General features: G+C 40.7%; 1 protein-coding gene across 15 annotated transcripts in view; it reads right to left on the minus strand.

The window, feature by feature from the left end:
* Positions 1-12,770, minus strand: part of LOC110971092 (zinc finger protein OZF-like) — a 117,758-nt gene that overhangs the window by 67,356 nt on the left and 37,632 nt on the right. For 5 of the 15 annotated variants that reach the window (XR_007942368.1, XR_007942372.1, XM_051948784.1 and 2 more), the window contains one exon: positions 10,626-10,727. The exons of 5 other annotated variants lie outside the window; for them this stretch is intronic. Coding sequence is in view for 7 of the 10 variants with exons in the window: in XM_051948784.1 (XP_051804744.1) it covers positions 10,626-10,643 (18 nt within the window). In the remaining 3 variants the exon portion in view is untranslated. Of the gene's footprint in view, positions 1-335; positions 438-1,712; positions 2,246-3,065; positions 3,225-10,625; positions 10,728-11,837; positions 12,164-12,770 lie in introns of those variants that run through there. 5 more of the 15 variants (XM_051948978.1, XM_051948929.1, XM_051948945.1 and 2 more) reach the window with 3 other exon arrangements.

Consider the following 12,770-nt stretch of genomic DNA (forward strand, 5'->3'; position numbering starts at 1 on the left):
AGACCTAAAAGTATTATTTTCTACCAAAGAAAACACTGTGCCTTACCTTTACTGAACACCTGGATTGAAAAACAAAACTATTCTTTCGTTACTCCTCTACGTCACCATGTCATATATTTGCATCATGTTTTACGAGCAGCTAGTTTGGACTAAAACAAAAAAATATGCAGCTTCCTAGCAGTCCACTATTATATCCTCAGTAGAGCTGCTTCTGCAGCGCTACATCTCTCCAGTCAACGTTCCCTGCCTTTTGTCGGCTCATCTAACCAACTGGAGAAACTTCAGACATTTTAAATAAATTATTGATAACAATATTACAGTGGTATGTTTCTCACTTCTTGTGAAGAATCCATGTTTCCTCTGTTGTTGAGCTCACACAAAATGGCTGACAACGTTCCTCTGCACCTCCGTCAGACTCTCCTCCTCCTGCCAATCACCTGTCACATCAAACATATCTTCATTAGGATACCACTCTATACACAAGTGTCAAAGTGTCCTAGATGTTCATCAGCCAACACAGACAACTCGGGCTGAAACGATTCGATTTATTGGCATAATTTGATTAACAAAATTCCTCGAGGCAAAATTCTCTGCCTCAGTTATTCCACTACATACTATAGTGTATATGCAAAATACTGTGCAGATGTCGACCCATGTTTCGCCTGAAGAGCTTTTTTCTGTTGCACAGCGCACTTACTTCAGTCTTTGGTGCTGCAACGCATGCCAAGCGTGGAATGTAAAATGGAGACAGAGACAAACAGTGACGAACACGGTGAGTGGCAGGGAGAGCAAAATAAACCACGGGAGAAACAACAGAAACTGTCGCAAGTGTGGGACCATTATCAGTTAAATCGAAAGCAAAACACAGTATCATGGGTGTACTGCAAAGCGCAATTAGAATTCCATAACAGCACTTCTTCCACGCTGCAGCACCTGAACTGAAAGCGCCTGCTGAGCGGATCCAACAGGTAACATTAATGTCACATTCACAAAAGTAATGCTAGTCTAGATCAGGACATGTAATTCATTTGGTCAGGTATACGATATTAACCAAGTATATACTGGGTTTATTAATTGTATTGCAGTGAGTAGGGTCATCATTTGTAGATTAACCTTGTTCGCCAGTCTAGCCTTTTTTAACCCTTACCTCAGGTTAAATTTGGTCCAGCTCTCCGTTTAAAGGGTTAGATTCTATCTGCCTATTAGTATTTCACCTAACAGGTTTCAGCAGAATAAATTAAGCTGGAGTCGAGAGACACTCGCCCAGGTTCTGACTGCCTTGCTTCCGAATGTCTCACCCCTCTTATCTGATAAATGCTATCCCACCAAGCAGTCTTTGTAAGTAGTAGAATTGATTTATCATTCACGTTCGTTATCGGTCAGCTTCTCTCTAAGGACTTGCATGCACTTGGTGCTATTCCTGGGTTCGTTTTAGAGGTTTGGACGGAACTAACCTCAGGGGTAATGTTTAAACACTCTTACTTTGGACTAAGTAACCTTTAAGAACCATTGGATTGAATGCACACAATCAACTTAACTTTTTACCACTATGCAGATTTTTAGTGGTTTATAATAATTTCATTAGGCTTCTCTTTAAATGCAATAAAGCGTTTTATTAAGCAAGTTTAGCAAGTGCACAGCATCAATTCATGATTAAACCAATTAATTATTTCTGATTAAAAATGATACTTAAGTAGCTAAATTGAGCGTACCTGACAATCTTCTCTAATTATTAAATTTAGGAGAGAGAGCGAACAGCGTGGCCACTACCGTATCACTCGGTCTTGACTTGCGTCTGGGAGGAGTCCTCAGTTGTCCAGAGGACTCGTTACGATGTCTTCTTTGTGGACAAAAGGATCTTATCCCTCGGCAGGGGGAGCGGAGGAGTCCTGTGAGTCAATCGTGGTCTGGCAGTTATCTCTGGAATCGGCTGGAACGTTAGTGCTTACGCCCCAGCTGTCTTCTCTGTGGAATGGTGGTGATGGAAAAACCCTCGTCTGTTCAGGCTGTAGTGGGTCACTGGGTCTCCCAGCCCCGGGGAGGGGAACAGCCCCGTGCTGTTGCCTCCTTTGCCTCTTCGGGTGTAGTTGGTTCTTCCCTCTATTGGTTTCTTCTGGATAACTGCAGAACCTCTTAGGACTCTCCGTTTGGCAGAGTGTGGTCTTCGCTTGTCAGAAAAAGACTTTCCTTCCAACGATGTCCTCAGCGATCTCTGGAGCCTAAGTCCCGCGTCGTCTTCCCGTCTCTAGAGCAATAGAGGAACATGGACATTAGTCATTACTTTAGGCCTAGTAATCAATGAATAAATAACAGTTATTTACACTCTTATTTTTCATTATAAAAAGGCAAGAGTGGTACTTTGGACTGCTTTGCATAGAGGGCTCATAAAGCACATAAAGTGAAATATTAGTAGATAATCTGATCTGAGCAGAACAAATATAGAATCAGAGATGATTCAATGACATGATGAGAAATAATTGAAAATTTCAGACTTTAAATCGAAATTGTTCCTGAGATTTTCTTGTTCAAACAGCCTCAAATTTAAATGTGAGGGACGACAATTCAGTAACTGCCAGTGGTTTATAAATCCATTTTTGATCACCACAAATAAATAATAAAACAATGATTTTATATTCACTCAATACACACAAGTTTGCATACGCACGGGTTGACCAGTATCCATTTGTCCATTTCAATTTTCCTGCAGGATTATTAGAGGGAGATGTGGTGCAAAAAATACGTCTACATGTTATATTCATCTGGTCAATTACTGCTTATGTATATTCATTTATTAGTAATATGCAGCAGAACTACACTTTGCAGGTAAATCACACTCATTAGTTTAGGAGCCCCACCTCAGTTCACTGAGAAACCGATAATTTCAGATGAAATCTAAAAGAGGCTTTCGTGTAAATGAAGTCGATCAGTCTGTGAGCTCAAAGTCTTTGTTCTGATTGAACTGACCTCAGTTCACACACAAAGAAAAACACCAAACCCTCCATTGCTTGGAAAGAGTTCACGAAGCTGTGGTTGAAAATGTAAAAAGGTTGTGAGTGTGAACCTACCAGAAGATGTCTGACAAGTTCATGTCCCTCCAGATGCCGGAGAAGACCTCGAAGCTGCTTCTGTCAACGGCCACTTCGTCGGTTTCAGAACAGAAAAGAGCTCATTGACAGAAAACTCAAGACCCCTATACGATCGTCGAGGGTTTAATGCGTCATCAACGGCCGACGTCTCCGTCAACCAATGGGCTCGCTCGAAATGATCCGCACATGCGCAGAAACGTTCACTGCACAACAACAAATAATTTCTGCTCCGTCATCTCTGACTGGCCTGAAATCTGCGATACAATGAAATATAAATGTTTCTGAAAATATTTCTAAAATAAAAACACACTGATGTACTGAGACGTTTCTGTGTTTAAAATAATTAAATAAATGTATAAATACCCGGAAACCGAGTGTCTTTTCTTCTCCTTTATTGACAAATTAATTGAACAAAACATTGTGGAAAACAATCTTTGCAAAGGCAAAATATATGTATCTATCAGAAGAGGCAGTTCTTGAAACATACATGAAGTCCAATCAGAAAACGAAAGAGAATCAGAGCAAAAAGGAAAAAGAAAGAAAAATTGAACAGTTTCATTGCAGGTTTAGTCTTCATTTTTAAGGGCTTTAGTCAAAGATAGAAACTCCTTATGAAACACATAAAACCTCGGATTTACCATCATGTTGTTGCACTTGTGTATATAAAATTTCCAGAGGATGAGCATATTGTTAATCAAGAAATCATAATCTTTGTTTTCTGATACATAATCATAAACAATATCTTTCTGAAGAAAGGGTTCAAGTAGAATATTAGTGTAAAGCCAGTCATGTATATCAGCCCAAAGCGCTTCTGTGAACATACACTGAAAGAACCGATGATGTGTAGTTTCCATACCGCCACAAATATACAATTATTTGTGTAAAAATTAATTTGAGGGATACACACCATTCAAAATTCTAAGATGCAATTCTTAAGCTTTTGGAGTGACTGGGTATTTTTGATACTTCCAATACAAGAGAACTTGCTGGTGAAAAAGGGGGTAGTTTAACAGGTAATCTCTGTATGGTGAAGTCACATCTGAATAATAAATCAATACCTCCAATCTTCTTGAAAATTTCTCTCATGATATCAAAGTCTACGGCTTGTAAACCTCCATTTTCATATTCTTTAGTCATTTCAGCTTTTTAAATGTAGTGAGTTTTTCTTTTCCAAATATAAGCAAAATTATTCCAGTTAATCTTCTTGATGGCTCTGTCAGGAAAAACTAAAGACTTCAGGATAGATACATCTCAAAATGCCTGCCATCTTAGTCAGAAAAACCTGAACTAGTGAACTGATATCTCTCAGTAAGTAGGAATTAAGTTTAGCTTGGCAGTGATCAAACACCTTCTTGGTTTCTCTTTCAGTAATATCTTTAGAAATACGTACACCTAAATATTTGACAACTGACCTTATCGGAGTGTTGTATGCAGTTGTTCATTCACAATGACGGATTGACATCAGTTCACGTTTGTTTAGGTTGAGCTTAAGCCCTGAGGCCTTGGAATAAATATCATTGGTTTGTACTATCTTTGGACTTCAGTGAGCCGTTTCATGAAAACAGTGGTATCTTCCACTAACTGGCTAATGACAATGGGTTTGCCCAACACATTTTATTTTGTTCATAACTGACAGAGCAGATATGACAAGTTGTACAATACTGCAGATGTAAACGATGGTTTCTCTTCTCTGTGTTGTGTTAAATCAGCCGACACACAGATCTTTATTGGACGCGATCTCCATTTATTACAGCCTAGACAGCCGATAAAAAACACAAGATCTTCTGTCAATTCACAAGAATTGTACTCCGACATAAATGAAATAACACAAAACCATACTAGACTGGGAAAGTGAACTTGAAAGTAGAATTACATTACAATAAAACACACAAATTACAACATCACAATCTCAATTACCTCTCTCACAGAACACATAAACAAAACGGGAAAAGGAAGGAAGGAAAAACTCGTTTATCAGATGGGGTGGAGCGGACAAAAGTGTACGTAAGGTTCCACAGAAAAACGGAGGTAGACTAAACTTTGTGAAATTATAACAGGAAACATAATCACAATAACATAAAATAAAATATATGTGGTATATTATATATTACTAAGATAATATTATAGGTATGTAGAGTAACAGTCCATATTTACAACCACTGACCATAACAGAAATACACAACAAAACAGAATTAACCAGCAATACAGACTTCCTATCAAATGAAAAGAGGAGTAGAGTTCCGCCTGGCACCTAACAAAAACTCGTAACACTCCTGAGACAGAATGAGGTGCCTTATACATTACACACAAATGGGTTCTATGCAGGAGTACATTACTAGAACAGCGTAAAGAGAGGCTAAAGAACATGCCACAGAAAGAGGAAAATCTAGATATTTTAATCACTGACATGTGTATGTTATACGCATGAGTCCCCCTCTCTTTTTCAAACAGTCTTTCTCTTTGTCTCCATAAAGCTTTCACTGCTGAAAAACAGACAACAGTTTTTGCACTAACAGTCTCTCCCATCTCAGCTGCTGAAGCTTGGAACTCCATCATAGGAGTCATAGGTGTCTTAGTGGCCTCTCTCACTTGTTTATTCCTTGGTGAGTCATGATCTACTGTTCAAAAGCAATGACAAGGGAAAAACTTCTAAGGGGGATGAATACTCTTTATAGACACTGCACATGCTGATCTTTTTTTCTTTTATTTTTTACTAGTCAAAGTTAAGAAACCCCATCAGAAAAAAGAAATAGAGAAATTATTAACATATGACTCATCAAGTGTAACCTCAACAAAGACAATAAGAGATTGACCTGGAATTCTGTGGAGCCTGATCTCAAAGACTTTAACTTTGTGGGCGACGTCATGAACTTTAACTGAACCCAGCATGGGGAAATCTTCTTGGCAGTGGTTCAGTTTGTGTCCAGTGTGCGTCCTCTAGTGTCGTTGTAGGGTTCCTTGTTGGTTGGATGTTCATCCAGACTGGTCACAACAGCACTGTTCACCATTGGCACAGTGCTGACAAGTCAGAGTTTGTCCATCTGTGCCGCTCTGCTTGGAAAACAAACACACAAACACAGAGAAAATCAAGGTTTATTGTAGCACTGAAGAATGGATGCCTTGCCTGAAATAGAGAGCACCACTACTGACATCTGAGCACACTTTTACCTGTTTTAATTGAACATTCTGTTGTCTGAGCTTCCAGGAAGATTAACATTTGTATAGAAAGAGAATGGTTGCAGGAGTTTAAACTAGGGATCTCCCAAAAAAGTACTTTTGGCTCACGATCCATGGCAAGTCATTAAATATTTAGTATGTGCTGATGTCATATTCCTCAATAACACACACACAGGCTATTGTAGATGAGCTGCAGTACCTAGTTGCAGTGCATCTTACAGTGCATCTGGAAAATGTTCACAGCGCTTCTCTTCCCCATTTTTTGTGATACAGCCTTATTCCAAAATGGATTAAATCCATTTTTCCCTCAAAATTCTACACACAACACCCCATAATGACAATGTCAAATATTTTTTTGAAATTGTTGCAAATTTATTAAAAACAAAAAAAAAGAGAAATCACATGTACATAAGAATTCTCAGTTTGCCAAAAGGCACCTGAAGGACTCTCAGACCATGAGAAACAAAATTCTCTGGTTTGATGAGACAAAAACTGAATTCTTTAGAGTGAATGCCAGGCATTACACTTGGAGAAAACCAGGCAATGCTCATCACCAGGCCAACACCATCCCAACAGTGATGCATGGTGGTGGCAGCATCATGCTGTGGGGATGTTTTTCAGCGGCAGGAACTGGAAGACTAGTCAGAATAGAGGGAAAGATGAATGCAGCAATGTACAGAGACATCTTGGATGAAAACCTGCTTCAGTGCACTCTTGACCTCAGACTGGGGTGACGGTTCATCTTTTAGAAGGATAACGACCCTAAGCACACAGCCAAGATATCAAAGGAGTGGCTTCAGAACAACTCGGTGAACGTCCTTGAGTGGCCCAGCCAGAGCCCAGACCCGAATCCAAATGAACATCTTTGGACAGATCTAAATATGGCTGTGCACTGAGGCTTCCCATCCAACTTGATGGAGCTTGAGAGGTACGGCAAAGAGGAATGGGCGAAACTGGCCAAAGATAGGTGTGCCAAGCTTGTGGCATCACATTCAAAACAACTTGAGGCTGTAATTGCTGCCAAAGGAGCATCAACAAAGTACTGAGCAAAGGCTGTGAATACTTATGTACATCTAATTTCTGAGGTTTTTTATTTTTCATAAATTTGCACCAATTTAAAAAAAAAATTCACATCGTCATTAGGGGGTGTTGAACTTTGAGGGAGAAAATAGATTTAATCCATTTTGGAATAAGGCTGTAACATAAAAAATATGGAAAAAGTGAAGCACTGTGAATACTTTCTGGATGTACTGTACACCCTCAAGACTGTTCTGTGTTGGAGAGCACAGAGCATTGTGGAACCTGAGCTAATAAAGGAGCACCGTGAAAGAGTCTAAGATGAGGCCAGCAAGCAATTGATGAGTTAAGTTGGGTTTATATTCGATAAACATCTAACAACCCAGTAGAATATTAATCACTGATGTGATGTCTTTTCACCTCTGAGTTAACAAAAATGCTGTGAACAAGTTTGTGCTGATGCTGATCACGTCAGAATTCCTAATCTTACCAACATCCCCAGATTAACCTGGACCAGATGTCAGTGTCAAAACGAGTACAGGTTAGACCAAAGGACAGCAGACAATGTGTTAAGATAATTGGGCTGACCATAGTTCCTCAGATTAGTTTTAAACAAAATTTCACAGCAACATCTAAAATATCCAATGCACAACTGTGTGTACACTGTTGCTCAGAGCAGTCTTTACATACCTCACTGTGAAGCTGATTGAATGTTCTCTTCTTGGTGTGGATCTGTTGGTGTTGTTTCAGGGAACCCAATGTTGTAAAAGTCTTATTACACTCGTCACACCTATAGGGTCTGTCCCCAGTGTGGTCACGTTGGTGAGCTTTTAGGGTGGCAATGTAATTGAAGCCTTTCCCACATTGGTCACAGTGGTACGGTTTCACCCCAGTGTGGGTAACTTCATGAGCTTTTAACTGTGCATAACGTAAGAATGGTTTGCCACAGTGATCACATATGTACACATCACGTCCAGTGTGGATGCGTTGGTGAGATTTTAGGCTCCGTTGGTGCTTGAAAGTTTTGTCACAGGAGTCACAGTGGTACAGCTTTCTACCAGAGTGGGGGCATTGCTGGATCAACAACTGTTCATTTTGGGTAAAGGTTTTCACACACTGATCACAGTTGAATGGTTTAATTTCACTGTGGGTGAGTTCATGGTCTTTTAAATTATTCAACCGAGTAAAAGTCTTCCCACACTGATCACAACTGAACAGATTGCGTCCACTGTGGATGAGTTGATGGTCTTTTAAATGGTGCACCCGAGTAAAAGTCTTCCCACACTGATCACAGCTGAATGGTTTAACTCCACTGTGAATGAGTTGATGGTTTCTTAACGAACTCTTGAAAGTAAATTTCTTCCCACACTGATCGCATCTGAATGGTTTAACTCCACTGTGGATGACTTGATGGGATTTTAAATTACCAATGAGAGTAAATTTCTTCCCACAATGATCACAGCGGAACAGCTTGCGTCCACTGTGAATGACTTGATGGTCTTTTAAATGTTGTACCCGACTAAAAGTCTTCCCACACTGATCACAGCTGAATGGTCTAACTCCACTGTGAATGAGTTGGTGTCTTGTTAAATTACACTTGTCAGTAAAAGTCTTCTCGCACTGATTACAACCAAAAGGTTTGTCCACGGTGTGAAAACAATGGTGAATTCTTAGATTGGTTTCTGTGATAAAAGTCTTGCCACATTGCTCACAACTGAGTGGTTCATCTCTGTTTGTTGTTGTTGGGGAACCGTCGTTGTCCTCCTCAGAGTTTTGACGTCTGACTCCATTGCTGTTGTCATGCTTCTGTAGCGACAGACAAAGATACAAACAGAGACAATGAGTGAAATGTAATCATGAAAAAATGGAACTTAAAAGTCTCAATTACATGAAGTTGGACGTGAGACAAGATCAAGAAACTGCAGACATGTTAGCAGCCGTGTGACTGGAAAAACAGAATGTGACAGTATGCTAACACGTACACAATGTACACAAAACTTTGTCACTGGTTGACAGTTAAAACCCTGATGACAGCAAACAAAAGGAAAACCGCCACCTCGCCCGGATCAAGTAAACCGGGGCCTCTCCCGGGAGCCAGGTCTCGGAGGGAGTGTGTCTTACAGCATTTGGTGGCTGAGCCTTGAGGCCCTGTGGGGCTCGGCCAGCACAGCCCAAAAAAGTAACACAGGGTCACCGCCAGGTGGGCCCAGAACTTGCCGGGTGGGAAATCTGGTTTGGGTGCCTTGCCCACTGGGCAGTCGGCAGGAGCAGGCGTATAGGCGTACCGCCTTCTGGTGGCGTAGATTAGTTCTGGGGACGTGGATACAGGCTAGATAAAGTTGGGCTCACCTCCACACAAATAACAAACACCTGTTCTCACAACTGCTGTGTTTATTGTTACCTGCCAAGGAAATGCAGATGTAAATTAGCATTGATGCTATATTCCAGCATATTTATGTCTATTGCCGTCTAAAAAGACATTCATTAATGTTCACTGTCTCAATCAAGTGAATAAATATACAAATGCTTGTATTTCTTGTAGAGAATCTCAGACACACACGTTGAGGCTCATATGTGTCGTTATTCATTGCGATCCTAAGGATGTTCCTCAGGCCAACATTTTCTACAGTACTTATCAGAATGCAGTCTATAGTTAGCTACTTCACTGCTGCATTTATTAGCTGGTCTTGATTTAGTTTATCTCTATTTCTCCCACAAGCTGTGTCCAACCTGTTTGTCTAAATTTCCCTCTACTGTTAGTTTACAGACGCCCATCTCAAGTTCTGATCAACATCCAGCCCTCCTGTGACCCATGGTTAGTCTGTCTGTGGATTCAGAGCTAGTGAGCAACAGACTTTCACAATAATAACTAGGAAAGCACTCAGAGAGTGCAGACCTCCACCGAGTATAGAGAGGAAAACAGGAAACCCATGCAGTAAAGGATCATGAGCTGGAATCAAACCTGCGTCTCTGACAAAGTTCTGTTTACGAATCACCTTCTTAACCAGTTGAGCTATCTGGACATCTTGTTCCAATTTGTTGGACGACATACTAACCTATGATGTTTTTGTCATATTTTGAACCACATACTAAAACATACTAAAAAATTCAAAGTGATCCAGAATCCAGGATCCTTTCCAGATTGCCACTAAAATTAAATCAGCTCTTCCTCTTACCATAGTCTACATCCCCTCAAAATTTCATGCGAATCTGCCCAGGCGTTTTTGAGTTATCTTGCTAACAGACAGACAGACGGACACACAACGCCGGGTGTCACATAATCTCCTTGGCGGAGGTAATAATGAAAAAGAAAACTGTGTTAACGTGCCAAAATTTTTTTCTCACTTCTTGTGAAGAATCCATGTTTCCTCTGTTGTTGAGCTCACACAGAATGGCTGACAACGTTCCTCTGCTCCTCCGTCAGACTCTCCTCCTCCTGCCAATCACCTGTCACATCAAACACATCTTCATTAGGATACCAGTCTATACACAAGTGTCAAAGTGTCCTAGATGTTCATCAGCCAACAAAGAGGACACATTTCAACTCAATGATTGACTTTCATCTGTTTTCAGTTTCACATAAAACTGACACAAATGAACTTAAACTGATAAAATTAGGAACACAGACAGAAAACAGGCATGGAAAAAGAGAATATAAAGATGCTACTACAGCTGATTCAAGACAGGAATGTTGGTAGAAAACTGTTAGTGCTGTAAGTTAGTCCATGCATTTTCACTGCTCAGTGAGCCTCAATAAAGCCACTTATTTCTAATGTGACAGCTGTACATCAGAGCTCGGAAACTTTAAACTTCATTTATTTACACCTGATATTCAACAAGTGCATTGAGGTCTGTTACTGTCCCATAACGAAGGAGACGTGGAAATCTCTTTTCTTTCTTGGACCAAATAAAAGTGGAATTAATGTGACTGACTGAATATTCTCTCAGATAAATACAAACACAATAATCCATGTTCTAATCTGTGTTCTACCAACTGCAGTACCAGCAGTGGAAACAGACTGGGCAGCAAATCAGGAACAAGGAGAAAAACATACTGATGGTTTCTCTCAATCACAAAATCAATGTATGTCGGTTCCCATGGCAACACAACTCAGACAGTGTGTGACTCTGTAAGTGCACGGCTTCATTCAGTGGAATTACTAACGTACAGCTCAACAGGTTGGAAGATAAAATCTCAGCTGAGAATCTGGATCCCTCAGAGAGAATCATCAGGAGAAGAATGAAGGAAAAGGAGACGCTTCTGACAGCCGACTAAAATATAAACTCTGGACACAACCTCCTCTGGAGCAGGTTAGCTGTGAAGAACCAGTTAGTTTAGGAGCACCACCTCAGTTCACTGACAAAATGATCATTTTAGATGAAATCTCAAGGAGGCTTTCATGTAAATTAAGTTGATCAGTCTGTGAGCTCAAAGTCTTTAGTTCTCATTGAACTGACCTCAGTTCACACAAAGAAAAACACCAAACCGTCCATTGCTTGGAAAGAGTTCACGAAGCTGTGGCTGAAAATGTAGAAAGGTTGTGAGTGTGAACCTACCAGAAGATGTGTGACAAGTTCATGTCCCTCCAGATGCCGGAGAAGACCTCGAAGCGGACGGACTGTGTTTGCTGGAAGCGGCTCAGCAGCAGCTCGCAGTCCGTCTTCACCCGTTTCCGGCACAAATCCACGTCGCTGCTGCTCAAACTCAACCTCACAGACTTTAAGCTGCTTCTGTCGGCGGACACATGTTCCACTCTTCACCGGGTTCAACACTAAACGGATCCAGGAGATGAAACTAACGGCTCCGGTATGACCGGAGAGGGTTTAGTGCGTCATCAGCCGCCGACGTCTCAGGCTCGCTCGGAATGAGTCGCACATGCGCAGAAACGATCACTGCGCAACAACTTCTTCTTCTTCTTCTTCTTTTTGTTTAATGGCAGTTGGCACGCAACTTTAGGTGCATTACCGCCACCTTCTGGAATGGAGTGTGGGGCAGGAAGGCCCCAGCAGCCCTTAAACCCTCTCTCTTAAACCTGTTCTTTCCATAAATAAAAGCAATGCTCTAGCAACATGTTTCAAAGATAAATTACTCAAAATTTCCCTGACCTCGAATTTAATTTTACTATCACAGACTTTCCTCTTGAATACTCTTCTCTGCTGCTGAAACTTGGGGCAATAAATCAATACATGTTCAACATTCTCCTCCACTCTACAGCATTCACATTCCCCTGTATTATGCTTACCAATAATTCTCAGAGTGCTATTCAGCCCTGTGTGCCCGAGTCTTAATCGTGACAAGACATCCTCCTCTTTCCGGCCTAAACAGCCCTGTTCTACTAAATTCCTCTCTACACTTCTTTGAATGGAGTAATAAAAGCGACCTTTCAAGCAGGTATCCCATTGTCTTTGCCATTTCTTCTTCATTTGTTCTTTAACTATTGTTTTAACTTCAGATCTACTATACTTCATGGGAAAGTCAATTACACTTTT

Source organism: Acanthochromis polyacanthus, chromosome 1, assembly GCF_021347895.1.
Source record: "Acanthochromis polyacanthus isolate Apoly-LR-REF ecotype Palm Island chromosome 1, KAUST_Apoly_ChrSc, whole genome shotgun sequence".
Classification (NCBI taxonomy): Eukaryota; Metazoa; Chordata; class Actinopteri; family Pomacentridae; genus Acanthochromis; species Acanthochromis polyacanthus.